This window comes from Nuphar pumila, chromosome 2 (assembly GCF_984573655.1).
Source record: "Nuphar pumila chromosome 2, dmNupPumi1.hap1.1, whole genome shotgun sequence".
Classification (NCBI taxonomy): domain Eukaryota; kingdom Viridiplantae; phylum Streptophyta; class Magnoliopsida; order Nymphaeales; family Nymphaeaceae; genus Nuphar; species Nuphar pumila.
The window spans coordinates 84525424-84548608 of NC_143250.1; the positions used below are offsets into that span (position 1 = coordinate 84525424).

At 37.5% G+C, this 23185-nt stretch overlaps 1 protein-coding gene and 1 pseudogene across 1 annotated transcript; both read right to left on the bottom strand.

The window, feature by feature from the left end:
• Positions 1–17118: 17118 nt before the first annotated feature.
• LOC149845899 (WAT1-related protein At5g64700-like) lies at positions 17119–20528 on the bottom strand. The gene is made up of 5 exons (XM_089989706.1): positions 20383–20528; positions 18568–18808; positions 17846–18004; positions 17626–17777; positions 17119–17254 (listed from the first exon to the last, which is right to left on the bottom strand). Exons 1-5 carry the CDS (start codon positions 20526–20528, stop codon positions 17119–17121), a joined length of 834 nt encoding a protein of 277 aa, XP_089845832.1.
• Positions 20529–21807: 1279 nt separating this feature from the next.
• LOC149845900 (glycosyltransferase family protein 64 C3 pseudogene) lies at positions 21808–22635 on the bottom strand (annotated as a pseudogene).
• Between the last annotated feature and the right edge of the window lie 550 nt (positions 22636–23185).

Below are 23185 nucleotides of genomic sequence, written 5' to 3' on the forward strand. Positions count from 1 at the left end.
GAAATATAAATTGTACAGTTCTCGGTAATTAATTTTTAAATAATTTTTTTTTTTATTTTTTTTCGTTTTTGCGACGGATGATTCCGTCGCTATTCATATTAATCTAGCGACGGCTTAGCGACGGAATTAAATCCGTCGCCACGCCGTGGTCGCCGTTTAGTACCGGCGGATTGGCGACGGAATATAGCGCTCGTTATTCCGTCGCAATTAGCGACGGACTTGGTGACGAAATTATTCCGTCGCCAGTTAGCGTTGAAATATTCGCGACGTAAGCATACTGTCGCCGCGTTGTCGCTAATCCGTCGCTAACATGGTTAGCGACGGAATGTGGTCGTCGCTAATCTACTGCTTTGTTGTAGTGAGAGAGAGAGAGAGAGATTATAATGGGGGGTTTGTAGTGAGTGAGAAAGAGGTAGGGGGGCTATAGTTTTCCTTTTGGGAGGGAAAAAAAGAAAAAAAGGGAGATTTTTGAGGGGAGTTTTGAACTTCTTTCATTTTTTTTTTAAATTTAAATTGGGAGAAATTCAAGTTTTGAATTTTGAGAGGGAATAAGTTAGGATTTGGATTGGGATTAGTGAGACCCATTTGGGTCTCATTGAATCCAATCAATTAATATTAATATATGTATTCATTATAATATATAAATATTTCATATGATCTATTTGGATCTCAAATGGACCCAAATTATTTTTACTCTAGTGAGATCCATTTGGGTTTCAAATGAATCTAAATTCCCATTTAGCTTTAGTGATATCCATTTGGGCTTCAAATGAATCTAAATTTCCATTTAGCTTTAGTGATATCCATTTGGGTCTCAAATGAATCGAATTATCATTTTTACTTTATTGAGATCCATTTGAGTTTCAAATAGATCTAAAATCCTATTTACCTTAAGGAGATCCGTTTGGGTCTCAAATGAATCTAAATCCTTAGTGAGACCCATTTGAATCTTAGATGGATCCAAACAACTTTTATATCCGGTTTAAACCCCATTATGGGACTAAACCCTAACTAAACTCATTTGGGTTTATTTGAATCATTTGGAGATCCTCGGTAACTTAATATCCAATGGATCCTACATGTTCATTTGGATAGTTCAAACTTGTGTTTGTGTGGGTTGATCATCTTGAATCTCTACTGAGGTCCAGATCCAAATACCTCATACAGTATCTCGTAAATTTTGAAATTCACTCGGTAACTAAAATTTGAATAGGTAAAATTTTCAATATTTCATTAAAATATTCACTAAAATTTTTTAATATTACAATTTGCTTGAAATTGATGGAATAATTTGACCACATATGCATAGGTGAATAAAGATGGGTCCCTGTTTGCAATATACACACAGTTGTGACTGGTAAACGAGTCAACCAAGCCAAGCTCAACTTGTGCTCTTGGTGAGTTGTGCCGAGCTTGAGCTTATGGCGAAAACCTAGCTCAGCAAGCTGACTTTGAACTATCTTATTTATATTTTAAAAAAGTGCATTGTCTCGAAGCTAGAAGCAGTAGACTTTAAACCCTAGGTATAACCAACCCAGCTCAGTCGAGCAAAAAGCAATAACAGTTGAAGTTTTGAACTCTAAACCTATTCCTTGTAAGTCAAACACTTTTTTTCACGAAGGACGGTGAAACCACCCTCAGAATCAGAAACCTAGTTGTGCTGGTTAAGCCTACCATGCTTGCAGTTGTTGTCCCGACGATGTAAACCTGTGGTGCACCCATCGCCCCCAAGGAGTCACCAAGCTTAGGCTGAGTAAAGGACTTATCCCTTGCCCTCATTAATGCATGGGGCTTATGCTCATGGAAATAGAACCCTGACCACCTGTCTAGTGGCCAAGGGCCCCTTGAGGATTTGCAAGTCAAACACTTCAGCCACTTATTTTACACTACAATGTATAACGTAGAATATATTAAATATAAGAGTTTAGCCCAAGGTTACCAGAAACTCCACTTACATCTTAACCATATCAACTCCTACCACCTTAGTACATGACCAAAACCAAAGCTTCAAGAAAGCCAGTTTGAAGTAGATTAAGTTTCTATTTACTGGTGTGTAATAAAACCATTTTACCAATTGCTTGGAAGACTCAAAAGGTCCAAATTGAATTGGGTAATGCCCTATCATTTGTTTTGAGCCTTAAGAGTTCATCCTTACCAGATCCAAATTTAATGGCATTCCAGATATATATCAGGCTCCTTTTCATGAGACAGATCAATACATTTAGCATAACAACCACCTTCGATGTTGGACACCCCATTCTCACTCCAGCAATGCTCATCATCTCAGATCAGATGGTTATCATAAAATTGAAGAGAGAAGAAAAAAATGATACTACCTTGAAGATATCTGAACCAGTGTGGGCATCAACTGCACTGAAGATGTCATCTAGAAGACAGACATCTGAATCTTGGTAAACAGCTCGAGCTAGCTGGATCCTCTGCTTCTGGCCTCTACTGAGATTGATCCCTCGTTCCCAATCTCAGTTTGATCTCCAAACTCCATCATCTCTAAATCCTTTTCTAAGCAACACCCTCAACACTTCTTTGTATTTACCAACATCCATTGGTAATCCAAAGAGGATATTATCTTGGATAGTCCCATTCTATATCCTGTCTGAGCTACATAAGCAGTGGTACCAACACTATATTTGATTATATTTCTCTACTGTGCTTAATTATTCTTATCAACAATAAAATTTCTTCTTACATTTTTAAAAAGAAAAAAAAAAGAATACAAAAGATGAAACAAAGATAAACAATTAATCATATACACATTAGCCAAAAGATGAAGTATTAAATCAATATGCAACTCAAAATTAACTGCCTTCAGTATAGAAGAATAGCTCAAATAGGTCTTTATAATAAAGCAAAATATCACAAACTCACAGAAAATAAAAAAGAAATTTGCAAAAATAGAGTAGACATGAGGGTTTTTTAGGTATACATTTAGATCTAAAATGTAAACTGTTTAATTTTGTAATATATTTTTACATTTCATTGTTTTATTACACAGGCACAAACCTTATATGCTAAACTTAATCAGGAAAATGCTATCACACGATAATAAAACATGAAGAGAAACAATAAGCTATATGAAAAAGGCCAACCAAAACCTGAACTCAAAGAAAATAAATCAAAATTTCATAAAAATAGAAACAGGATGATCAAAATCATAAAAAAAAAAATAGATATTAAGCGAACTAGTAGACCATCTGGCCCTAATCAATCATCCACAAAGTAAACAAAAACCTAATTCTGAAAAGAAAACCATAAATTTGACTAAAATAACAAACCAAAGCTCATCAAAGAAAAGGAATAAATGGAAAAAAGTTGGACCTTGGGCGGTCGATCTGCTTGCCAGTGATACTCTGCGACACGGCGACCTTCTGCTGGTACTCGTTGCAGGTGATGACCCGAGGCGCATTGCATCTCAACTCCTCATCATTAAATTGCCTGAGAATTTTGCTCAACAAGATTAGAAAACGATAAAACGCAATCGAAACAAAAAGAGATCCCGGTGGCCCTGCCTGTAATAGAGGAGAACTTGAACATTGACCCCCTTCTCCTTCTCATGGCGGCCCGCAATTACATACAGAGAGAAAGGGTTTCGGGGGCGTTTGTTGCCTCCTCTCTTTGTTTCAAAGGGTTTGGGAGATCGATCGAGTGGATCAAAGGGTTTGGGGGATCGATCAAATGCAGCTCCCACTGGCGCGAATTTGACCTTCTTACTGTACTCCTTCCCCCTGAGCACCTCCATCAGCGGGCGCCATCACAGTCGCCGCCTCCGTTTCAGAGAGAACCCACTTGGAGGCGCGCTCGAAGAGGTCGGGCGAGGGCAGAGTTCTATCACGAGGCAGAGGGCATCAGTCTAGTGTAGGGAATTCGGCACGAGACATCGGAAAATAAAAAAGGAAAAGGAAGAAGGGAGTTCTGGGAGGGAACGAAAAAAAAACCTTTTACCGGCACAGATAGATGTTGCGCCAGTAAAAAACACTTTTACTGGCGCAGTTAAATTTTGCGCCAGTGTAAAAGCCTTTTCTTTGCCAGTAAACCTCGTTTTACACTGGTGCTACCACCAGGATGTGCCAGTAAAACGTATATTTCCTGTAGTCTAGTAGCGTCTCTCCAAAGATTTAACACTGCGCGCCAATTATTTTGGATTTTTTGTTTTTTATAAGGCTGGTAATATAAATGAGAAATGAGTTTATGTAGACTAAAAATTTCTAAAAGCAACTAACTGGATATTTTCAAGACAGCTGAAATCTTTTGCCGGGAGAAACTAGCAATTATTTCCTCCTTGTGAAACGAGGGAAATCAAAGAATTTGTGTGGGCCGATTCCATGCCCCCAACTCCTTTGTGCCAAACATCTAAAATTATTTTTTGCAAAATCCTTATTCTCAAAAACCATTCTGCCTCCCTCCATTTCTTTTCGATGACCAACTTCCAAACATTGATTTCCTAAATGTTTATAATTACCACAATTCCTGTTTGGGATTCTTGCATTGATACAAAAACATCATTTCCATGTGTTGCTAAAATATGGTTTTTCCAAAATGTGGCTTTGAGGGTGTGAAACATCCTCTTGTGAATGGTGTTTAAATGAGATGATAAGGCTGCAATTCCATTTCTAATATCGTGTTTTGGCAATATCACTGCTCGCAAACAGCAAAGAGCATGAGTAGGATAATATCGTGTAACTGGGTCAGGTATACCCGACCCGATGTCCCGAATTGAATATACCTGACCCGACCGATTTTAGTGGACCCATAGGTTCAGGTTGGGACCAAAATATAGACTCGAAATAAAAATGGGTCGGGTCTTGGGCATTGAAACTGAAGACCTGAACCTGTTTGGACCCAAACCTCATTTTTATACCTGACCTGAATGGTTCCCCATATTGTAAACTTGAAGTGACCCTAACTCGGCACGATTATATACCTGAACCTGCTTCATACCTGAACTGACCTTAACCCGAACCCGCTTTTTACCTGACCTGAGTTGAATCTAAACCCATTATGTACCCAAACTCATTTTATAATTGGTAGTATGAGGAAATAACTAGAATAATTGGTAAATATTAAATGTTATATAATCAATTAAATATTTAAAGATATCAATAAACTTAGAATTAATATGCATTACTTTTAATGATAAAAACTTTAATTCATTTTTTCCTAGATACTTTTTATTGCTCTTTTGACAAAGAAATTATTGGGTTGAAGTGAATCTCAATCTAAAGAATAATACTCAAGAACTCATTGAATTTGATACATTTTGAATATGATATATCAATACTGTCTTTTTATTCCAACTTAAAATGATTGGCTAGTATGAAAATATTTTTTATATTTAAATTGTAACATTATTTAGAATAACTAATAAACTTCTCCTTTGTTAGAATATAATCTTCTTAATTAATAGTTGGCTCCATTAATTTACATATTTTTTAATTATGTCTACAATACCAATTATATCAAGACTTGAGCTAACATCCGAACTGATCATATAGGAACTGTTAACCCATGTAGGCCTACTTTTTGTCATACTCAGACCTGAATCAAAACAGGTCTCTTAAAGACCCGACACGATTATACCTAAACTCGTTAACCCATATGAGTCCATAATTTTTAGTTGTACCCAAACCCAAAATAGATTGGGTTGGGTTTAGGTCTTACTTTTAGATCCGATTCAGAATCGGGTCTGATAAGACCCAACTCGAACTTTAATCGAACTGACCCTGTTACAACCCTAAGCATGAGAGCATTGATAGAATCCGCAAAACACCTCTCGGACTCCCAAACAGATCCTAAATGAGAGTAATAAGTCTTCAATTGAGAGAGAGAGAGAGAGAGAGAGAGAGAGAGAGAATTGGCCACTTTTGAAAGCTATGGACATACCGGTGCACCAGTGGAGTTTCAACTCAATGCCTTCGCTACCACCCAATTGGCCTTTAACCTTTATTAATATACAATAATAATTAATGTTGTTGTTTGGGAGTTTTCAGGAAAACAGAAGCCTATATCTTGACATTCAGAAACATGAGGTCAATTTTATAAATTTGTTGAGTAATAAGGGTAACAAAAATTCGCGCGGAAGCAATATAGGATCTAATAAATGCACAATCAAATCACAACACAAAGGTTTACGTGGTTCAATCAACACGACTTACATCCACGGGGCACGAAGAGAATAATCCACTATAATAAGAGTAGAGAGTACAATGTAGAAAGTACAAAGTCCAATAGTTTGCTCAAAGCTAAAGATAATAACATCAAAGGAATCAAAGAAAGAGATGGATACAAGATTACCTCTCGAGTGCACAACCCGAGTCAAAACTCACACCACAACCAACACCTCTCTCTGAGGATCAATGCATGGTGATGAACATTCTTTCTTCCTCTTCTTCTATCCACTCTCTCTCTCTCTTACTTCTTCTCTCGCTGCACGCTGCACACAGTCACTCTGCTCTTCTCCCACCAACACACAACCTTTGCATCCCTATTTATAGATGGCATAGAGTCTTCTAGATGTGAGCCTTCTAGACTCATTCCAGAAATCGAAGGGGTTTTAACCCTTCAACTTTCTGCATTAATGGGAAGTGAGTGGCTATTTCACTTCCCCGCATAATTAATGGAGGGATAGGGCTGGCTCTTCAACTTCTCCTGCATTAATGAGAAGTAGTGGGTAGCTATTTCACTTCCCCACACCATTAATGAGGGATAGGGCTGGACCCAACAAAATTAAGAGCAAAAGGGTGGCCACTTACCTATAAACTTTTATGCTTACATTCAAATATTCATCTTCGTGTCAAGTCAGGTCTCCAAAAGCGTGATCCATTGAGCATGTTTGGGTCGATCGAGTATCCAACACAAACCCAACTTATTGAGGCTACCATCTGCAGTATAAAATGAAAATGCCTTCCTAAAGACCGTCCCAAAAGATTTCAAGTACAAAACCCAAAATAAAACCGTAAATACTTGAAACGTGACATAAGATAGACACCATATTTTTTGATAGGTTTAGGGGCGGAGCCACGTTATGGGCAAGGTGGTCCTGACCCCAACAATTCCCCCAAGGAGGTATCAGGTCAGGGTGGGGCTTCACTCAGGCCCGACTCAAATGCAGGGCACGATTATGGCTCCACCCAAGGTTGTTAAAAGTGTCAAGGCTAGGTGAAGTGTTACCACCTTGATGAAAAGCAGCATAACTATCAAGTCATTGAAGCGCAAGTATCACAACAATGAGTAGCACAGGATAATAAAACATGCAACTATATAATAAAATAAAAAATAAGCAAATAATTGTGTATTTTTACAATCAATGACCTATAAAAATATATAATTTTTTACATAAAAATGATCACATTCACACACACAAAGTATATTCAAACACATAGGCATATGAAAAGAAATCACCCTAAAAACATAACTAAAAGATCCAACTTGTTTTTAAAGTAAGATTTAACATAGCTTATCTTAATTAATTAGAATAGTATCATGAATTTTTAATCAAATCTCATTTCATAAGTAAATTGAAAATATGCATGAAATTTTTTTCAATCAATATCTAAAGAAATTAAAATAAAAAAAATCAACTTTAGTAGTCTTATTGTTTCATCATCTCATTGCTTAAGTTGTATCTTCGTCGTTTCCTTCAACACTAAAGTCGGATAATTTGTCATCATTTGAATCATCTATATAAGGAATAGGTTTTTCCTCAGCACTTTCATTTTTCAACTCTTCAATTTGTTTTGTTTTGCCTTCATCATAGAATATTGAGAATAATTAATACTTTAGTAAGAAAAAGTAATTTACTAGATCATATAAAAATATCAACATACCCTTTCTAGTTGACATCTCTTTTGAAGCTGCAGATTTTCTCTTGCATTTTTTATTCGACTTGATGAACCCTCACAACTATTTCATTTATATCAAAACTTGGATCTAGCAAAAACATCTTCTAATAAAAAAGCAATTGTAGGCAAAACCGTTACTTCTTTTTCCACAGCTCATTCATCATTAGAATTAAGGTAATCAAGAGTCAATGGATAATCACTCATTTTTCTTTTTAGATGTTTTTCCTTTAACTTCATATTATACATAATGAATACTAAGGCATTAATTGAGCTTTTCTTGCTCAAGACGATCTTCTTTGTGTGAACCTGTAATTATATTTTTTGCAAATATTCAATAATGATTACATTATCATTTTAATAAAATAAAATATTTAATAAATAAATAAATTATTGTTTACCATTGAAAATGCACTTCAATTGTGCTCACACCCCCAATGAACTACATGTAAGGTTGAGAACGTACATTGCAAAAAAAATTATCTCTTTTGTTTCATCATTAAATGTATTCCACCAATCTGCATGCTGTAAAATTGTAAAGATAGATATTTATAATAAAATATAAATAGTATTCAATGATGACAATGGAGACCTGGAGTTACGTGATAACAAGGGAGACTTTTCATTATAATTTTGCCAATGTGAATAGTATTCACTGAATACGTGATATTTTCGACAATCAAAATTACCATTTTATGGGCAAGTATATATATATATATATATATATATATATATATATATATATATATATATATATATATATATATCTTGCGGACTATGAAACTTGAATCTGATTTTCAGATGGTCATTTGGAATGTGTGTTAGAAGACATCATTTCGGACTTTCATATATTTTGGATTGTTTGCGTAGTTGTTTTCAGTTTCCCTAATGTGCGTGAATGGTTACATATTAATTCTATGAAATCTGAATTATATTTTCTGATTTGAAGGCTTTGTTAGAATAATCATTTCACATATATTTTCTTGTTGGCGCAAATAGTTTGTCAAATTTCTGTTTCTAGGCGTTCACCAAGCGAAACGCCTCAAAGAGGATGAATGCTTTAGTTAAATCTGAATTTTCTTCTGAAGCTTTATATTATATTTAAATCGGATTTTATTGTGTTTGGGTTCATTTTGGTGTCTAAATATATATATTTAAAAATCCAGCAATAGTTTTCCCTCATAATTTTGCCTTGTTAAGCCTTTGTGCGCGTTTAGTGGTCGGTTTCGTTCCTGTCCCTCTTGTCCTAGTAGGTCTTGTCCCTCTTGTCCTAGTAGGCTCCGTCATTCCTGCATGAACGAACGCACCTAGGAAGGTGGGTCCCTCCCCCTCTTATTAATTCATGTATGATCTCAATCACTTAGCTGGTAGTGTGCTCCATTTTGGATGGTGCCACTTATCTAGGAATGGAAGGCATTGAACCTCACATTGAGTCCCAATGAGGGCATCTAATGAATACCACCAAATATATGATGCATAAACATCAGTGGATGAGATCTCAATTATCCTCATTTGATGTTGTTGTTGTGAGTCTTGAATCCTGAACCTATTTTGATCCATGGCTGGATCCAAAAGTATTTTTGAAGACCATACAATGGAAATTTTCAATGTGGTTTGTGTTGGCCGCGGAGGGCTTGGCCTGATAGGCCCAAGCTTGGAGCCCATCACGGACCTGTCTAATTTTGTTATTTTTCTTTTTGTGCTAATTAAGATTTTGTGCCCTTAGTCATATTATTTTGGCTTCCTTTTGGAGTTGGGTAAGAGAGTTTTGGTGTATTAAGAATTAGGGTTTTGAGAGCTTTGTATCTTGTTGTTGCATTTTTCTCACATCTTTCTAGTAGAATTTTTGCTCCTCTTTCGCCTGTGGACGCAGGCCTGAGTGTCAAACCATGTAAATCTTGTGGTTTCTTTTTTTTTTTCTCTTTTATCCTGAGGTTTGTCTCTTTTAGTGTGGTTTCACATAACGAAGGCCATTCTTTTCTAGTCTACTTTTTAGTGTTTTCTGAAACTCTCTGATTTGTGATGTGTTAAGATCTGTGGTGATAGTGATTGGCCTTTACATCTAGCTGTGTGGAAAGAGCAAGGAGAATGAGTGCAATTTGTGCAGTGTGTAAGGATCTGTGGTGATAGTGATTGACCTTTACATCTTGCTGTGTGGGAAGAGCAAGGAGAACAAATGCATCACAGAAAAACATTGAATTCGGCAACCCAACTCGCTTGAAGTTAATCATGTGAATTTTCCTACACTATGTTATGTACAGAGACCAAACACCATAACGACTTTTTTGCAGAGAGCCTCATGAAATGATGAATGGCAGTATTTGTACATCAGCAACATCTATTGCCAGATGACACCTCTCTTTCTGGAAAAAAATTGAATCACAGAAAATAGCACACAAGGTTGGAGAAACAAGACACCAAGCATATCTTAACAAGGAATGAAGAGATTTGATCGGTATAAGAGATCCAACTGTCCAAAAGTATGTTTAATAATCTATTTGCTAATAAGGAAACATAAGGAAATGAAATCCATAAGAATTAGCACTAACCTCAAATTGCAGCCTGCTTGAAATTCTTTACAAGCATAACTCCATCCTAAAGCAAGATTTGTTCAGAGTTCACATTAATCCAATTAATCTCTCCTCAAACCCTCCAGTTATGCTTGGATCTGTGAGCATACATCGTTTTTAAGAATAGAAGATGGTTTTATCCTTTGGTCCAACTAGGGGTGTAACCGGGGTTGATTCAATTCACGTCAGGTTTTGTCATGACTATTTCCGAAGCGGGACTAAAAATGGGAAGCGAAGATCAGGTGCAATGTGATTGCACACTTTCAGGGCTTGTTGGATTCATTCACATGAAAGGGAAATGCTTTTCATGGGAAAGGGGCACGGATTTTTGAAAAAATCCTTCCAGCTCAGCTTTCTCGTGAGAATGCTTTAATAGGGGGAGGTACTAAAGGATTTACACTTAACAAGTGAGTGGTGGGGAAAAAATTGGAGCTCAGTTGTGCCACCATAATGATTTGATGTTTGTTTCATTCAGGGTGGGAAAGGAAAATAAAAAGATAGCTAGCTAGTGTTGGGTGAAGCCTCAGTTCACCTTCTAATATTGAAGATAATGTAGTATTAACTTAAAAAGAAAATAGTAGAAGAGAAGAGGAAACAAGAAATACTTCACTAATATTTTATTCAAGATGATTCACACTTAGACAAAGCTTAACCACTATTTATTTATAAAAAACAAGGATGACTCATGGGCTGGACCACTCACCCATTTTTTGCTTTTACCTCTCAAAAGAAACTCCAAAATAATTACATGGAGGCCCCGGGATATTAAAAAAGAGAACTAAGAGTTAAAAAAATCCTGCAACTCGCAACCGCAAACCTCCTAATTGTGGGGTGAGGGTTACCTAAAACTTTTAACATCCTCATATGATTTAATAAGGTCCACAAACTAGAAATCAAAACCCTTTTAATTGTGGGGAGAGGTTATAAAAAATCCTAAATTATCTCTTTATTATCATGGGTCCCACTCAAACCCCCCCAAAGTCAAAGGCTCGACATTTTTTATGCTCCAACAGTTTTGGAGCATCAACCACACTTTCTCTCCCTTGATGCGAAAATCCAACCATTATGATGCAATGGTATGATGTGGACTCGATACATACCGATTCACGATTCAGGATCCAAACGGATCCAAACGCACGTAGAAGCTTAAACGATGCAGAGTCTGAACAGAACTCTGAGAAACAGATTTTTGGGACCCGGGCACTTTGTTTCAACAAAGACGGCCCAAATGAAAGTCATGCGTGACTCACACAGCTTTTCAACGAATCCAAAAACACCAGATTCGGAATAGGGATGTCCTCTCCACGAACTCGGAACTCGAACAGATAAGCAAGTCCAAGACACTATTGAATTTCATAGACAAATTGTTCAAAGGGGTTTTCAACCCCTCAAACGATAGAGTTTGTTGAAACTCACAACTGACAAAACGAAGTTCAGATCCAGACCTTTCCAGAACACTAAAGATCGTAATTTTCTAATATTTCTACAAACCGCTATGAATTTTTGAAGTTATAAAATGGTAATAGTTAACGAGCATGAAACCAAAAACTCCAAGCAAAATAACAGTAGAAGAAATTGATATTTTTCGAGCACAAGGACAACAATTCAATGCAATTTTTAAACATGAAAGATGTAGATTTAGATCTTAGTTTTTCACAGAATCAAAAAAATCTAAATTTCATGTAGGAAATCTTTAGATAAGTGAAAAACACAAAGCACAACTACGGATGTTCTGTAGCAGAACAGAAGTACAAGACTTTTGTCAGCCCGACACTTTGACAGACAATTTTAGGCGCACAAATGAATGGATCTCAGAAATATTTCAACTACAAAGTTGTAGAAAATCATTCTAACTTTTCAGGAAGCTAAAGAACGTCAGAAACAGATCTGTATCGAGGTCGATACGATCATTTCTTTAAAAAGGTCTCTGACGAACCAAGATAACGTTTTCACGTTTTTTTATGTAACAACGAATTCCAAACTACACTGAATATTCTGGGAATTATCTTGATTGAATGATCCAATTTTTAACTTAAAAATGACTTAATGAATCATTCAAAAGGAACAATGAACTAGTCACACTTACAAGCAAAATGAGATGATCAACACACGTTACATACGATAAAAGTAAACAAGCAAAAATGATGAACCAGCGAATATCCGGCTTGAAGATGACAATGGCCGTCGGTGGAAAGAAACTGATGCCAATATTGAACCATGAACAATCTTGAATAAACATCTTGAAGGTCAGAAACCATGAACAAATATTGTCACAACCACCACGAGAATGACTTCTTAGAAGCTCACTCTCCTCACAAAAATCATGGATGCTGTCAGTAGGTAAATTCTTATAGACTTTACTGGCTTAACCGAGTCAAATCAAGCCAAGTAGTAAAAACCAAACTTGTAGAACAAGATCTTATCTTTCAAACGAGTTAAAGATCAAGCAATTTGGACCAGTATCTAGGGAGATATGGCCAAAATACTAGAATTGTCTTCAACCTTCAAACCTCTCTTCTCCGCTCCATTTTCGAATTCTTTTTTTTCTTCCTCAAAACAAAAGTCACCAGCCCATGGTCGACCACCATGAGGCTCTTAAGCCCTCAAAAATGTGTCATAATGCTGTCGCCCACTTGCTTCAATCATGCACAAAGGGAGAAGGACTTCCCCAAGTCGCCGCCCACTTGCCTAATGCATGGGCTCCTTTCAAAAATGGCTATCATTGCTTCTCCAACATCCCCTTTTGACCTCCTACGGTCAAACTGATTCAAAAAGAGGTTATATGTGTCCAACCCAAAGTGGTGCCAATTAGGGTTTGGATTGAATTGGATTTTGAATAAGATCCAAGATCTAAATGATGTTTTTGCTCCAAAAACCCTTCACGATATTGACTTTTTTTAAATCAAAAAAAAAAACTACCCTGAGTACCCTATACACCCTCTAGTGCTGCAAAACAATCCTATAGGGCACTAGAATTATCCGGATCCGTAGAATCCAGCATCTAAAAATAAAATAAAAATTATATAAAATAAGGATTGACAACAAAATGTCCAAAATATGATTTCATGAACAGCGTAATGGAATCAAGCGAAGGATCAAGGCGAGCATCGACTAAATTCTGGATCCACTAAGACAAGGGATGTCTTGAACATGGGTGGATCGCCTCGGGTAGTGATGCCCAGATCAGGTCTGCAGAGTTGGACTGGGATCCAACTCAGCTTCTGAACTCTGAACCTCTGGATGCTCTGCATCACATTCCAAGTGATGTTATGAATTCAACAAATTTTGAATATGAAAGTGCCTTTGTGAACCTGTCAGCAACTTGGTGATTCATAGAACACTACTTCAACATGATTTCTCCACTTGCAACTACCTTTCTAATAAAATGGTGCTTAAGTTCGATATGTTTGGTCCTTATGTGATATGTTGGATTTTTGCAATCGAGATTATTGACTTGTCACAAAAGAGCATGGTTGGACTGTTTTGCTCCATATGCAAATCCTTCAAAATTTGCCTCATCCATTTTGCTTAACACATTGCAGTAGTAGCGGCTATGTATTCATCATTTGAAGATGATAAAACTATCGAACTTTGCTTTTCTGAGCTCCATGAAACAACACACAAACTAAATCTGTATACAAATCTACTTATACTTTTTTTATCATATATAGAACCTGCCCAATCACAATCTGAAAAACCAATCAAATTAAATTTAGTAACAGGTTTATATAAAATTTCAAAGTTTGTAGTGGCTCATATATAACATAAGATTCTCTTAGCAGCTCCAAAGTGATGCCCAGACGGATTGTGCATAAACCTCGAAATCAAACCGACTGGAAACATAATATCTGACTGTGTGTGAGTGAGATCCATCAATCCTTTAATCATGCTTCTAAAATGCCTTTCATTAGCCCTTGTTGTTCCATCATCCATACTCAATTTCTCATAGGCATTCATGGGAGTTGAACATGTTTTAAAGGTAAACATGTTGAACTTCTTGAGAAGATCCATTGCATATTTTTCCTGCAAAATAAAGATACCCTGATTTGATTGTATAACATGAATACCAAGAAAATAATGCAATAGTTCCAAATCAAACATCTCAAATTCACTCGTCATGCATCTTTTAAATTCCATCTAAAGTTCAATAGAGCTTCATGTATAGATAATGTCATCTACATACACGATTACCACGAGCATATTTTAACCTTTCGCCTTTACATAGAGTGTGGGTTCACTTCTACTTCTCTTAAATAAATTTTGGTGAAATTGTTGTACCGAACTTTAGGGGCTTGCTTAAGCCCGTAGAGAGCTTTGTTCAATTTATAATTTTTTTCTTTCTTCCCTTTAACAACAAATCCCTGTGGTTGCTCAACATAGACATATTCATTTAAATAACCATTCAAAAAAGTTTATTTAACATCAAATTGAAACACTTTCCATTTCAATTGAGCTGCAACTGCTAAGACAATTTTAAGTATTTCAAATTTGGCAACAAGAAAAAAGTTTCAAAGAAGTGAATTCCATATTTTTTCATATAACCCTTTACAACTAACCTTGCTTTATTTTTGTATCTTACCATTTGCATCATATTTCACTCTATATACCACTTCATGCCAATTAGATCATTTCTTTGAGACAAATCAGTAATTGCTCTCATGTACCATTCTTTTCAATAGCATGTATTTCTTTTTTCATTGATTTCAACTACTTCTCATCTTCACATGCTTCTTCATAATGCAAAGGTTTCGCAACCAAAAAGTAAATGCACATTTATAGATATCATCCAAAGATCGTACCTTCTTAGTGGGAGTTTCAACATCAAATGTTGATTCAACATCTTCCATGAATTTCTCTTTAGAAGGCTCCTCCACCATAGATGATGGTACTTTTTTTCTTTTTTGAATGAGACGTTTCCACCACATTTCTTTTGAATTAGACATTTTCATCAGATCATAAGTGAAAGATGTTGTTTTCCTTCTCTATTTCAATCCCAACAATTATTCTCATAAAAAATAACATTTCGTCTAATGATTAATTTCTTAGTAACAGGATTATAAAAGTGGTAACCCTTGGTCTCACCACAATAGCCAACAAAAATACATTTTTCACTGTTTTTATCCAATTTTGAGCAATCAAAGCATAAGCTATGCAACCAAATATTCTCAACATACTTACATTGAGTTTATCTTTCTACCAAGCTTTATATGGAGTTTTATTTTGAACCCATGAAAGATGTTTTTCTTTTTCTTTTGAATAAGATGTTTCCACCGCTTCTTTAAGTGAAAGATGCTCTTTTCCTTCTCTATTCAAATCCCAACAATTGTTCTAATAAGAAATGATATCTTGTCTAATGATTAATTTCTTTGTAATAGGATTATAAAGGTGATAACCCTTGGTCTCACCACTATAGTAAACAAAAATACATTTTTCGCTTTTTTATCCAGTTTTGATCTATCCGAGGAGTGAATCAAAGCATAAGCTATGCAACCAAATATTCTCAGCATACTTAAATTAAGCTTATGTTTCCACCAATCTTCATATGGAGTTTTATTTTGAATTGTATTTGTTGGTAAATATTGAGATGTATCGATGTGTTTACAACTTCTACCCAAAATTCATAAGGTAAGTGCTTCTCATTCAATATACTTCGGGCCATTTCCACCACTGTCTTATTTTTCTATTCAGCTACATTGTTTTGCTGTGGTGTTTTTCTTATTATGAGTTACCTACGAATGCCATTTCCTTTATAGAACATGCCTAAATTATCAGACAAAAATTCTCCCCCTCTGTTAGTGCAGAGAATTTTGATAGTTTGTCCACTCATTTTCTACAAAAGCCTTAAATTCTTTAAAGTGATTGATAGCATCTTGAGTAAGAAAAAATACCCAACTCATTCAAGTAAAATCATAAGTAATAAGCATAAAGTATTTGCTATCGTTCAAAGATAGATTTTTCATTGGGCCACATAAGTCTACATGAATCAATTCTAGAGGCATTTTAGCTCTCTGAGATTTTCCAACAGAAAATGACAATCGGTGTTGTTTTTCATAAACATACCCTTTACACACATCATTTGAAGAGGCAATAGACTTTTATTTGAATTAAAGGGTGAGAAAAAGAGATCAAGGTTTATATTTTTCACGAAAAAAAAAACGCTTTCATAGAAGACAAAAGTGTTAACACAATGAAACAAGTTTAACTTAACACATTATTTAGTAAAATATTGAAATTGGGGTTGAACAAAGATAGCTAGATGACTTAATTAAAGCCCCAGTGCCCCACTATCTCAATTGAGTGTCTCTAGTATTTCTTAAAGAAAATTATCCCCTCAGCATATGATAACTTTATTGTTCATACAAAACATCATTCAAGCACAATCATTTTAAACTGACATGGAAGGTCCAGTACTGGAATATAACTGAACTTCTAGAATATTCTATATGGTCTAAGGGTTGCAAGGAAACACAAAAAAGATTCTCCATGTGTTTTTGTAAGCAGCGGGACTATCTTTCCCCCGATTTTTATGCCAATACAAATAGTCAGTGGACTATCTATCGCTTCACACAAACGTGCCCTAAAAGATTTAGGAGGTGGTTTTGAAATGAGATTGTTGGTGACATTTTACTGATATCAGAGCAGTATTAACATTTCATTATTCAGGCATAACATGCACATTTGGTTGGGGAGCCACTCTACAAATGCCCTATTGCTTCACTGGCACCTAGCTCTTCCCCGGACTCATCCTTGGTGCGAGCCACCTGGTTATCTTTGCTCTTACCCCACAATATACAATAGAGACCCAACATAATGATAATGGCACCAACCAAACTGCAAACAAGAAAACAATTTACTTATGTCAACTTAAAAAAAGAAGACCAAAAAATAAAACATAAATAAAGATACACATCAAAACTATTTTTTTCGCAATTTCTTTTTTCTATGGATGGAGAAACCACACTAGGAGTAAGAGACCTGACCACGCTGGACTTATGCCTGCCAAACCTATGGTCACTTCTCTGGCGAAGTAAAACGGCAGTGCACCCGGCCCTCACCCTCAGGGAGTCCCCTTGCTTAGGCTTAATGTGCAAGGAGAGCCCAGATCTAGCACCTGTCTAATGGGCCTAGGCCCCATTCCACTACGCCAAACCCCTTTGCGGCTAATTGTTTTTCACATTTTATGGCTGTACTATTAGACATACCTGCCCAAGTGAAGTTGCTCCCCAAAAAGAAGAGATGAGAGGGCTCCAACAACCGCGAGCACAAGAGGTTGGAACATGGACACAAAGACTGGACCTCTCTTGCTTATGCACCAAGTTTGTAGATAGTACACACCAATTGAGATCACGGTTCCCTGCACTTGCAAATGTCAACCTCTTTCACCAACTCAAAACAGTTGTTCATACTAAAACTAAAGCTTACACAATATATGGTGGTAAGGAGCTGTATGTTCCATCCCAATCTCCAAGCATCCATGCGCCTTTCAAATGCTAGAGCGATTATGAAAGATGGTAAAGATGCAAACAAACCGGTTAAGGCTGTTATTGATAGCGGTGCGGAATAGAACTGAAAAACAATAGCCTGGACATGACAAAACATGTAATAGCTTTTAGTCACAGCATTTGTGACAAAAGCTCCTAAAACGAGAAGAAAATGACAGCAGCAAAATTCTCATGAGAAATTGAAAATTTCTGTTTCTTTACATTTTTAGTGGCAAAAGTTGGGATATGTAAAAGGGAATTGAAGAATTTTGTTTTTCTTACATTTTAATTGGAAAAATGTTGACGAAAGTTAGGAACAAATAATGTAAAAGGAATTGAATTTTTTTTGTTTTTCTTACATTTTCATCGGCAAAATGTCGGCAAAAGTTAGGAACAAAACATGCAAAAAGGAATAAGAATACCGATGAAAATGCAATTATCATGATATTGTCACAATTTTTTATTCAAACAATAAAATCATGGTTTTTTTAAAATATGGCAGTGTTTTAGCCATTTAAAATAGAGACGAAAATATCCATTTTTTAGCAAAATTTACAAAATATCGCCAATGTTAGTCACTATATGTGCAGCTGCACCAAAAATATAAATGCTTGCTTGGTAGGTGATATTAATGATACAAGATTAATGATATATTGCACAGACCTGTAAGATTAGATATAAACTGTAAGCAATGTAGCTGGCTCCAAGGAGTGTTGAACCCCTGATCCAATCATCTTGCCTCTGGCTACTTGAAGCTTCCTCATAAATGGTGATAAGAGGAGTCCTAAGTCTATTGAGAGGCACCCCTTTCCAGAGTGTAAACACTAATGCCCCTGCTATGCTGAATAAAGTACCAAAAATCTTTGCCCTGCCCCGGACACTCTGAAAACAGACTGTTTCGAGCCTGAGGAAACAAATTAGCCCCCATGTTCAGCAGCATTCATGTTTAACCATAGTTGCATAAAAACTCTATTTTGCGTGTACCAGTACCTGATACCGACATCAAACTGGTTTCAAAATCATTGAAACAAGTTTTCAAAACACCAAGAAACTCGTTTCTAAGTGTATATGAAACTTGTCCCTATGAATATAACAAAACAGTCCCCCTGTACAAGTGAAGCTAGTACCGAGCCTGGTTTTATATGTGGTGGTGGCAATCATTGTATCCCTCTTAAATAAGGTAAGATAGGATAATAAGATCTCTGCAGCCCTTTCTACACTGTTCTTATATAAGTAGATCTAGCACACTTCTATTGAAACCATTAGCAAGCTTCTCTCACTATCATTGAGGCACTTATGGCCGATCATTTTTTTTTCTTTAATCTAAACTTGATTTTTGTAGTTTTTATATCAATTTCATGGTTGAGATTTGGAAGACACTCAATACATCATGCTAATAATTGCATGCCTTTTACAAATTCTTGCTGCAAGAGGCAACCTTTACGCCCCAAGAAGGGTTGGTGTAGTTGGGTGGGGCCTTGGCTGCTTGACGGGCAGTCAATGTTCCATTCTCATGGGCATCGCCTCTCTACGCAAGCCAATGAGTAGCATAGGCCCCAGGGGCAGGGGTCCTAGCCTCAGAGTTTTTCGTTGTCGGCACGATGACCGTAGGTATGGCAGGCTGAGCCAGCACGACCAGGTCTTTGTGCCGGGTGCGATTTCTCTGGCTTATAAATTCAAAAAAAGAAACAACCTTTACATTATTAGCCATATTAGCTTGAGATTGTTCTAAGTTTTTTCTTTATTTGGCCATTGTCTTAAACATTTTGCTTTCAAATCTTTGCTTTAACATGTAACTTGAGATATTAACCTATTGTTATAGCTATACATGGGAAATTATGTGTTTAATTTTTAGTGCTTTTTTTTAAACATTTCTTTTCATCTATATGGTCATTATTCTTATAACATAAATGATGAGATCTAATTTCCAAAAACTCAAATCAATTTTGTTAGAAACTCGTACCCTCATCAAGGAAACTACATACCAAAATCTCGTATAAATGTTTATTTCAAAAATTTTAGATAGATGTTACAAGCAGAACGTACCCAAAACTTTTGAGGGCCTTGTGTACCCGTACCTGTATCCTGTACCTATACCAGTATCAGTATATCGTTCTTAGCTAAATCATATCCATTTAGTCGAATTTGTTAAGCCAAAACCATATCTGGTTATAATCAGATGCAGATATGGTAGCTACCGAATGTGATGAATATCTAAATTTGATAGAAACAATTAGTTGTATATGGAATTTGATGGATCCAACCTAAATCCAAACAGTTTACGTCCCTGTTACTAGATTAAGCTTTACTCTGAAAACAGACTCTTTCAATCCTGAAGAAACAAATTGACCCTCATGTTCAACAGCATTCGTGTTTAACATTAGATTCTGTTTAGCATAGTTATTAGCTGTATTTATTATATCAATTAAGCATCGTAAAAGAAGCTGTAACAAAACTACTGCTGGATAAGAGTGTGACCTGAGCAAGACAGCCAAGAGAAAGGTCCCTGCAGGGATGATATTGTTCAAGGCAGTTGCTACGGTTGGGGAAGTACAGCTGAGGCCAGCATAGTATAGGTTTTGCTGGATGGTAGTCCCACAGAGAGCGAGAACAAAGATCTTCATGGCTATTGAAAATGTGAGCCTGGGGCGTACTTTCCTGTATTATACTCGAAAAGTTAAACCAACATAATGTTCTTTAGAAAAAAAAATCAACATAATGTTAAGCTATGATTTGAGCATTCCTACATAACATTGATAACTAAAAATAATGGTTGGTGAAAATCATCATATCCTTTGGATGTGAAATGCTTGATTTAATTTTGGCGGGTTTGTGAAGTGTCTCGTGGCCCTTCATGCCTTTATCTGTGTAAATATACACTTAGGGTACGTTTGGTTGCTTGTGGGGTGCTGTGCAAATGAGATTCACTTTCTAAATCTCATGCTAACTCGCATCTCATGAGGTCTCATAAGATTCAATTTCTCACACAAATGAGAACTCAAATCTCATGATGTCTCATTTGCAAAGGGTTGCTGTGCAAATGAGATTCACTTTTTAAATCTCATGAGAACTCAAAACTTATGAGATCGAACCAAACGTACCCTTAATTTATCTTTCTCCCCCGACTTATTACAGGAAGAAACTAACACTGGGTTGAGAGAGTTGCCATGCTGGAAAGTCCTGTCGACAGGTCACCAAGCCCGGCAATGTATACCTTGAAGCCACAATCTCTCATCTACCAGAGAACCAGCTGCTTTGACCTTATGGCAAGGGACACACTCGAGTATCGAACTCTCCACATCCTTCAACTTGAATGTCTTAAGGAGACCCACCTAGCACGGCGGCGCCGTGTGGAGCTCTTGTGGTTCATCATTCACTTAGTTGCCAAGCACAGTTAAAAGATCGCCCATCTCCCTTGCACCCCCATATAAATTGACTATGCCACAAGACAGGGTTGGAGAGCATCATCGGTAGAACAGAACCGTATTAGCCAAAGGGAGATGGGCGATCTTTTAATGAGAGACCTTATAGCATAATTTTTATGAGAGAAGTTCTATACGTTTGTATGGCTCACATAGTACAAAGAAATTTACTTAATTGTCTCGCTCCTAAAATGTGAGGTACGATTGAGTTCTTTTTTTTGCTTTAAAGGGATGCTTTTATTTGAATTCGTGCTAGGCATTGGGCAACCTTGCACTAGCAAGGCCAGGCTGGCCAGCCCATCCAAGTGGTGGTGGTTTGTGTTTTGAACTTGCAACGTCCCAACACAAGGTGACGTGCACTAGCTGCTCCTACCAGACAAGCGGAGCCTCCTGTTGGTATTAGACTGCTTTTGATTGCTCATATCTTGGAATTGGATTTATTCATGCAGTAGTCATCTGAGGTTGCGTTTGGTTTTCTATTTTAATTGAAATTTACAATTTCTGGCCCCATCTTGGGGTTGGGGAAGGGATGTGGGGTTGGGGCAGAGATACATGAATAAAATACCAAGGTTGTTAAATGCGATGAGGCGTTGAGCATGTTATGAAGCGAGGCGTATGCCTCAAGGCCTTCAGATTTCATGGCCATGTCCTCGCTGTTCCTCTGCTCGCCCACCAATTCCCGAACCCTCGCCGGAATCCGGCATGAATACTCTCTCAGGTAATCGACCGAAACCACCATGAATTTCGTCAGGATGATCGAAAACCGATTCGAGCTCATCGTGTATATCCATGACCTCTGGCTGAGATCGAATTCGTGTGACCGGGCGAACAATCCGACAATCCTCTCCGGGTGGCTTTGCCACACCTGGAAGGCGAAGCAGAGGGAGTCGGCGTCGATTCGAATGTCGTCGTCGCAGATGGCCACCGCCCGCGTACAGATGAAGGGGCGGGGGAGGAATCGGTTATTCGGGCTAGCGTTGGGGTCGCGGAGGAGGTAGATGGGGGCGCCAAGGGACTGGAAGGAGAGGTTTCTGAGGGTTCCCGACGGGGTGGAGGGGTTGCCCCACTGGACGTAGACGGAGTGGACCGCCGGAGATGAGGAATAGACGGTGGCGAGTTCCTGGAGGAGAGGGAGACGCGACTCTGAAAAGCCATTGATGAGGACAGTGAGCTGGTCCGAGCGGAGGGTATGGTGGTCGATCGGACGACAGGAGTCCTCCTGGTGGCGAGTTATCGATGGCTGGGATGATGCCATCTTCTGGAGGAGGGAGATCGCGAGGATGAAGAAAAAGGGGATGATTTGCGTCATCCGCTTTGTCTCTATGGACGGAATTCTTTTTTTTCTCTTTTTCGATATTGGTTTGTCAGATTCCGGAAGAAACGCCGATGGTTTGTTGGATTCCGGTGAAGTTTGTTATGTTCCTGTGTCAGACTCCGTCGCAGATTTTGGCCGCCGGAGGAGGCGCCATCCAGTTCAGTACGCTTCAGGTACTGAGTGTGTGCCTCAGTACCTTGAGAGTGTGCCTCGCCTCTGAGGCGTACGCTTCAAGTACTGAGGCGTACGCCTCTCACAACACTGTAAAATACAATAATCTCAAACTAAAATCCCTGAATGGGTTTGAGATCCGAGGGACTCAAACGCACCCTTAGAGAGTGGTATCTCACCGTGTTATGAAAGCAACCATGGTGCTTTACAGTGTGTAAAGCACACACTACGTGACCTGTAATGGCACCTGCATCAAAATACACATTTGTAGCAGATCCAGTGATCAGGCTCGAGTGCTTTACAAAGTATTCGTACCACCCAAAACACAGAAAATAGCTGTGCGTGCAGCGATTTTCTGTGTTTTATGTTTTAC

Bases quoted from the DNA above. Each gene is read 5' to 3' on its own strand.
- LOC149845899 (XM_089989706.1), bottom strand. From the start codon at position 20,528: ATGAAGATCTTTGTTCTCGCTCTCTGTGGGACTACCATCCAGCAAAAC. The intron at 18,809-20,382 runs GTCACACTCTTA...TTGTTTCCTCAG, and splicing joins CTCTTGGCTGTCTTGCTCAG to GCTCGAAACAGTCTGTTTTC. The intron at 18,005-18,567 runs GTCTGTGCAATA...TGTCATGTCCAG, and splicing joins GTTTATATCTAATCTTACAG to GCTATTGTTTTTCAGTTCTA.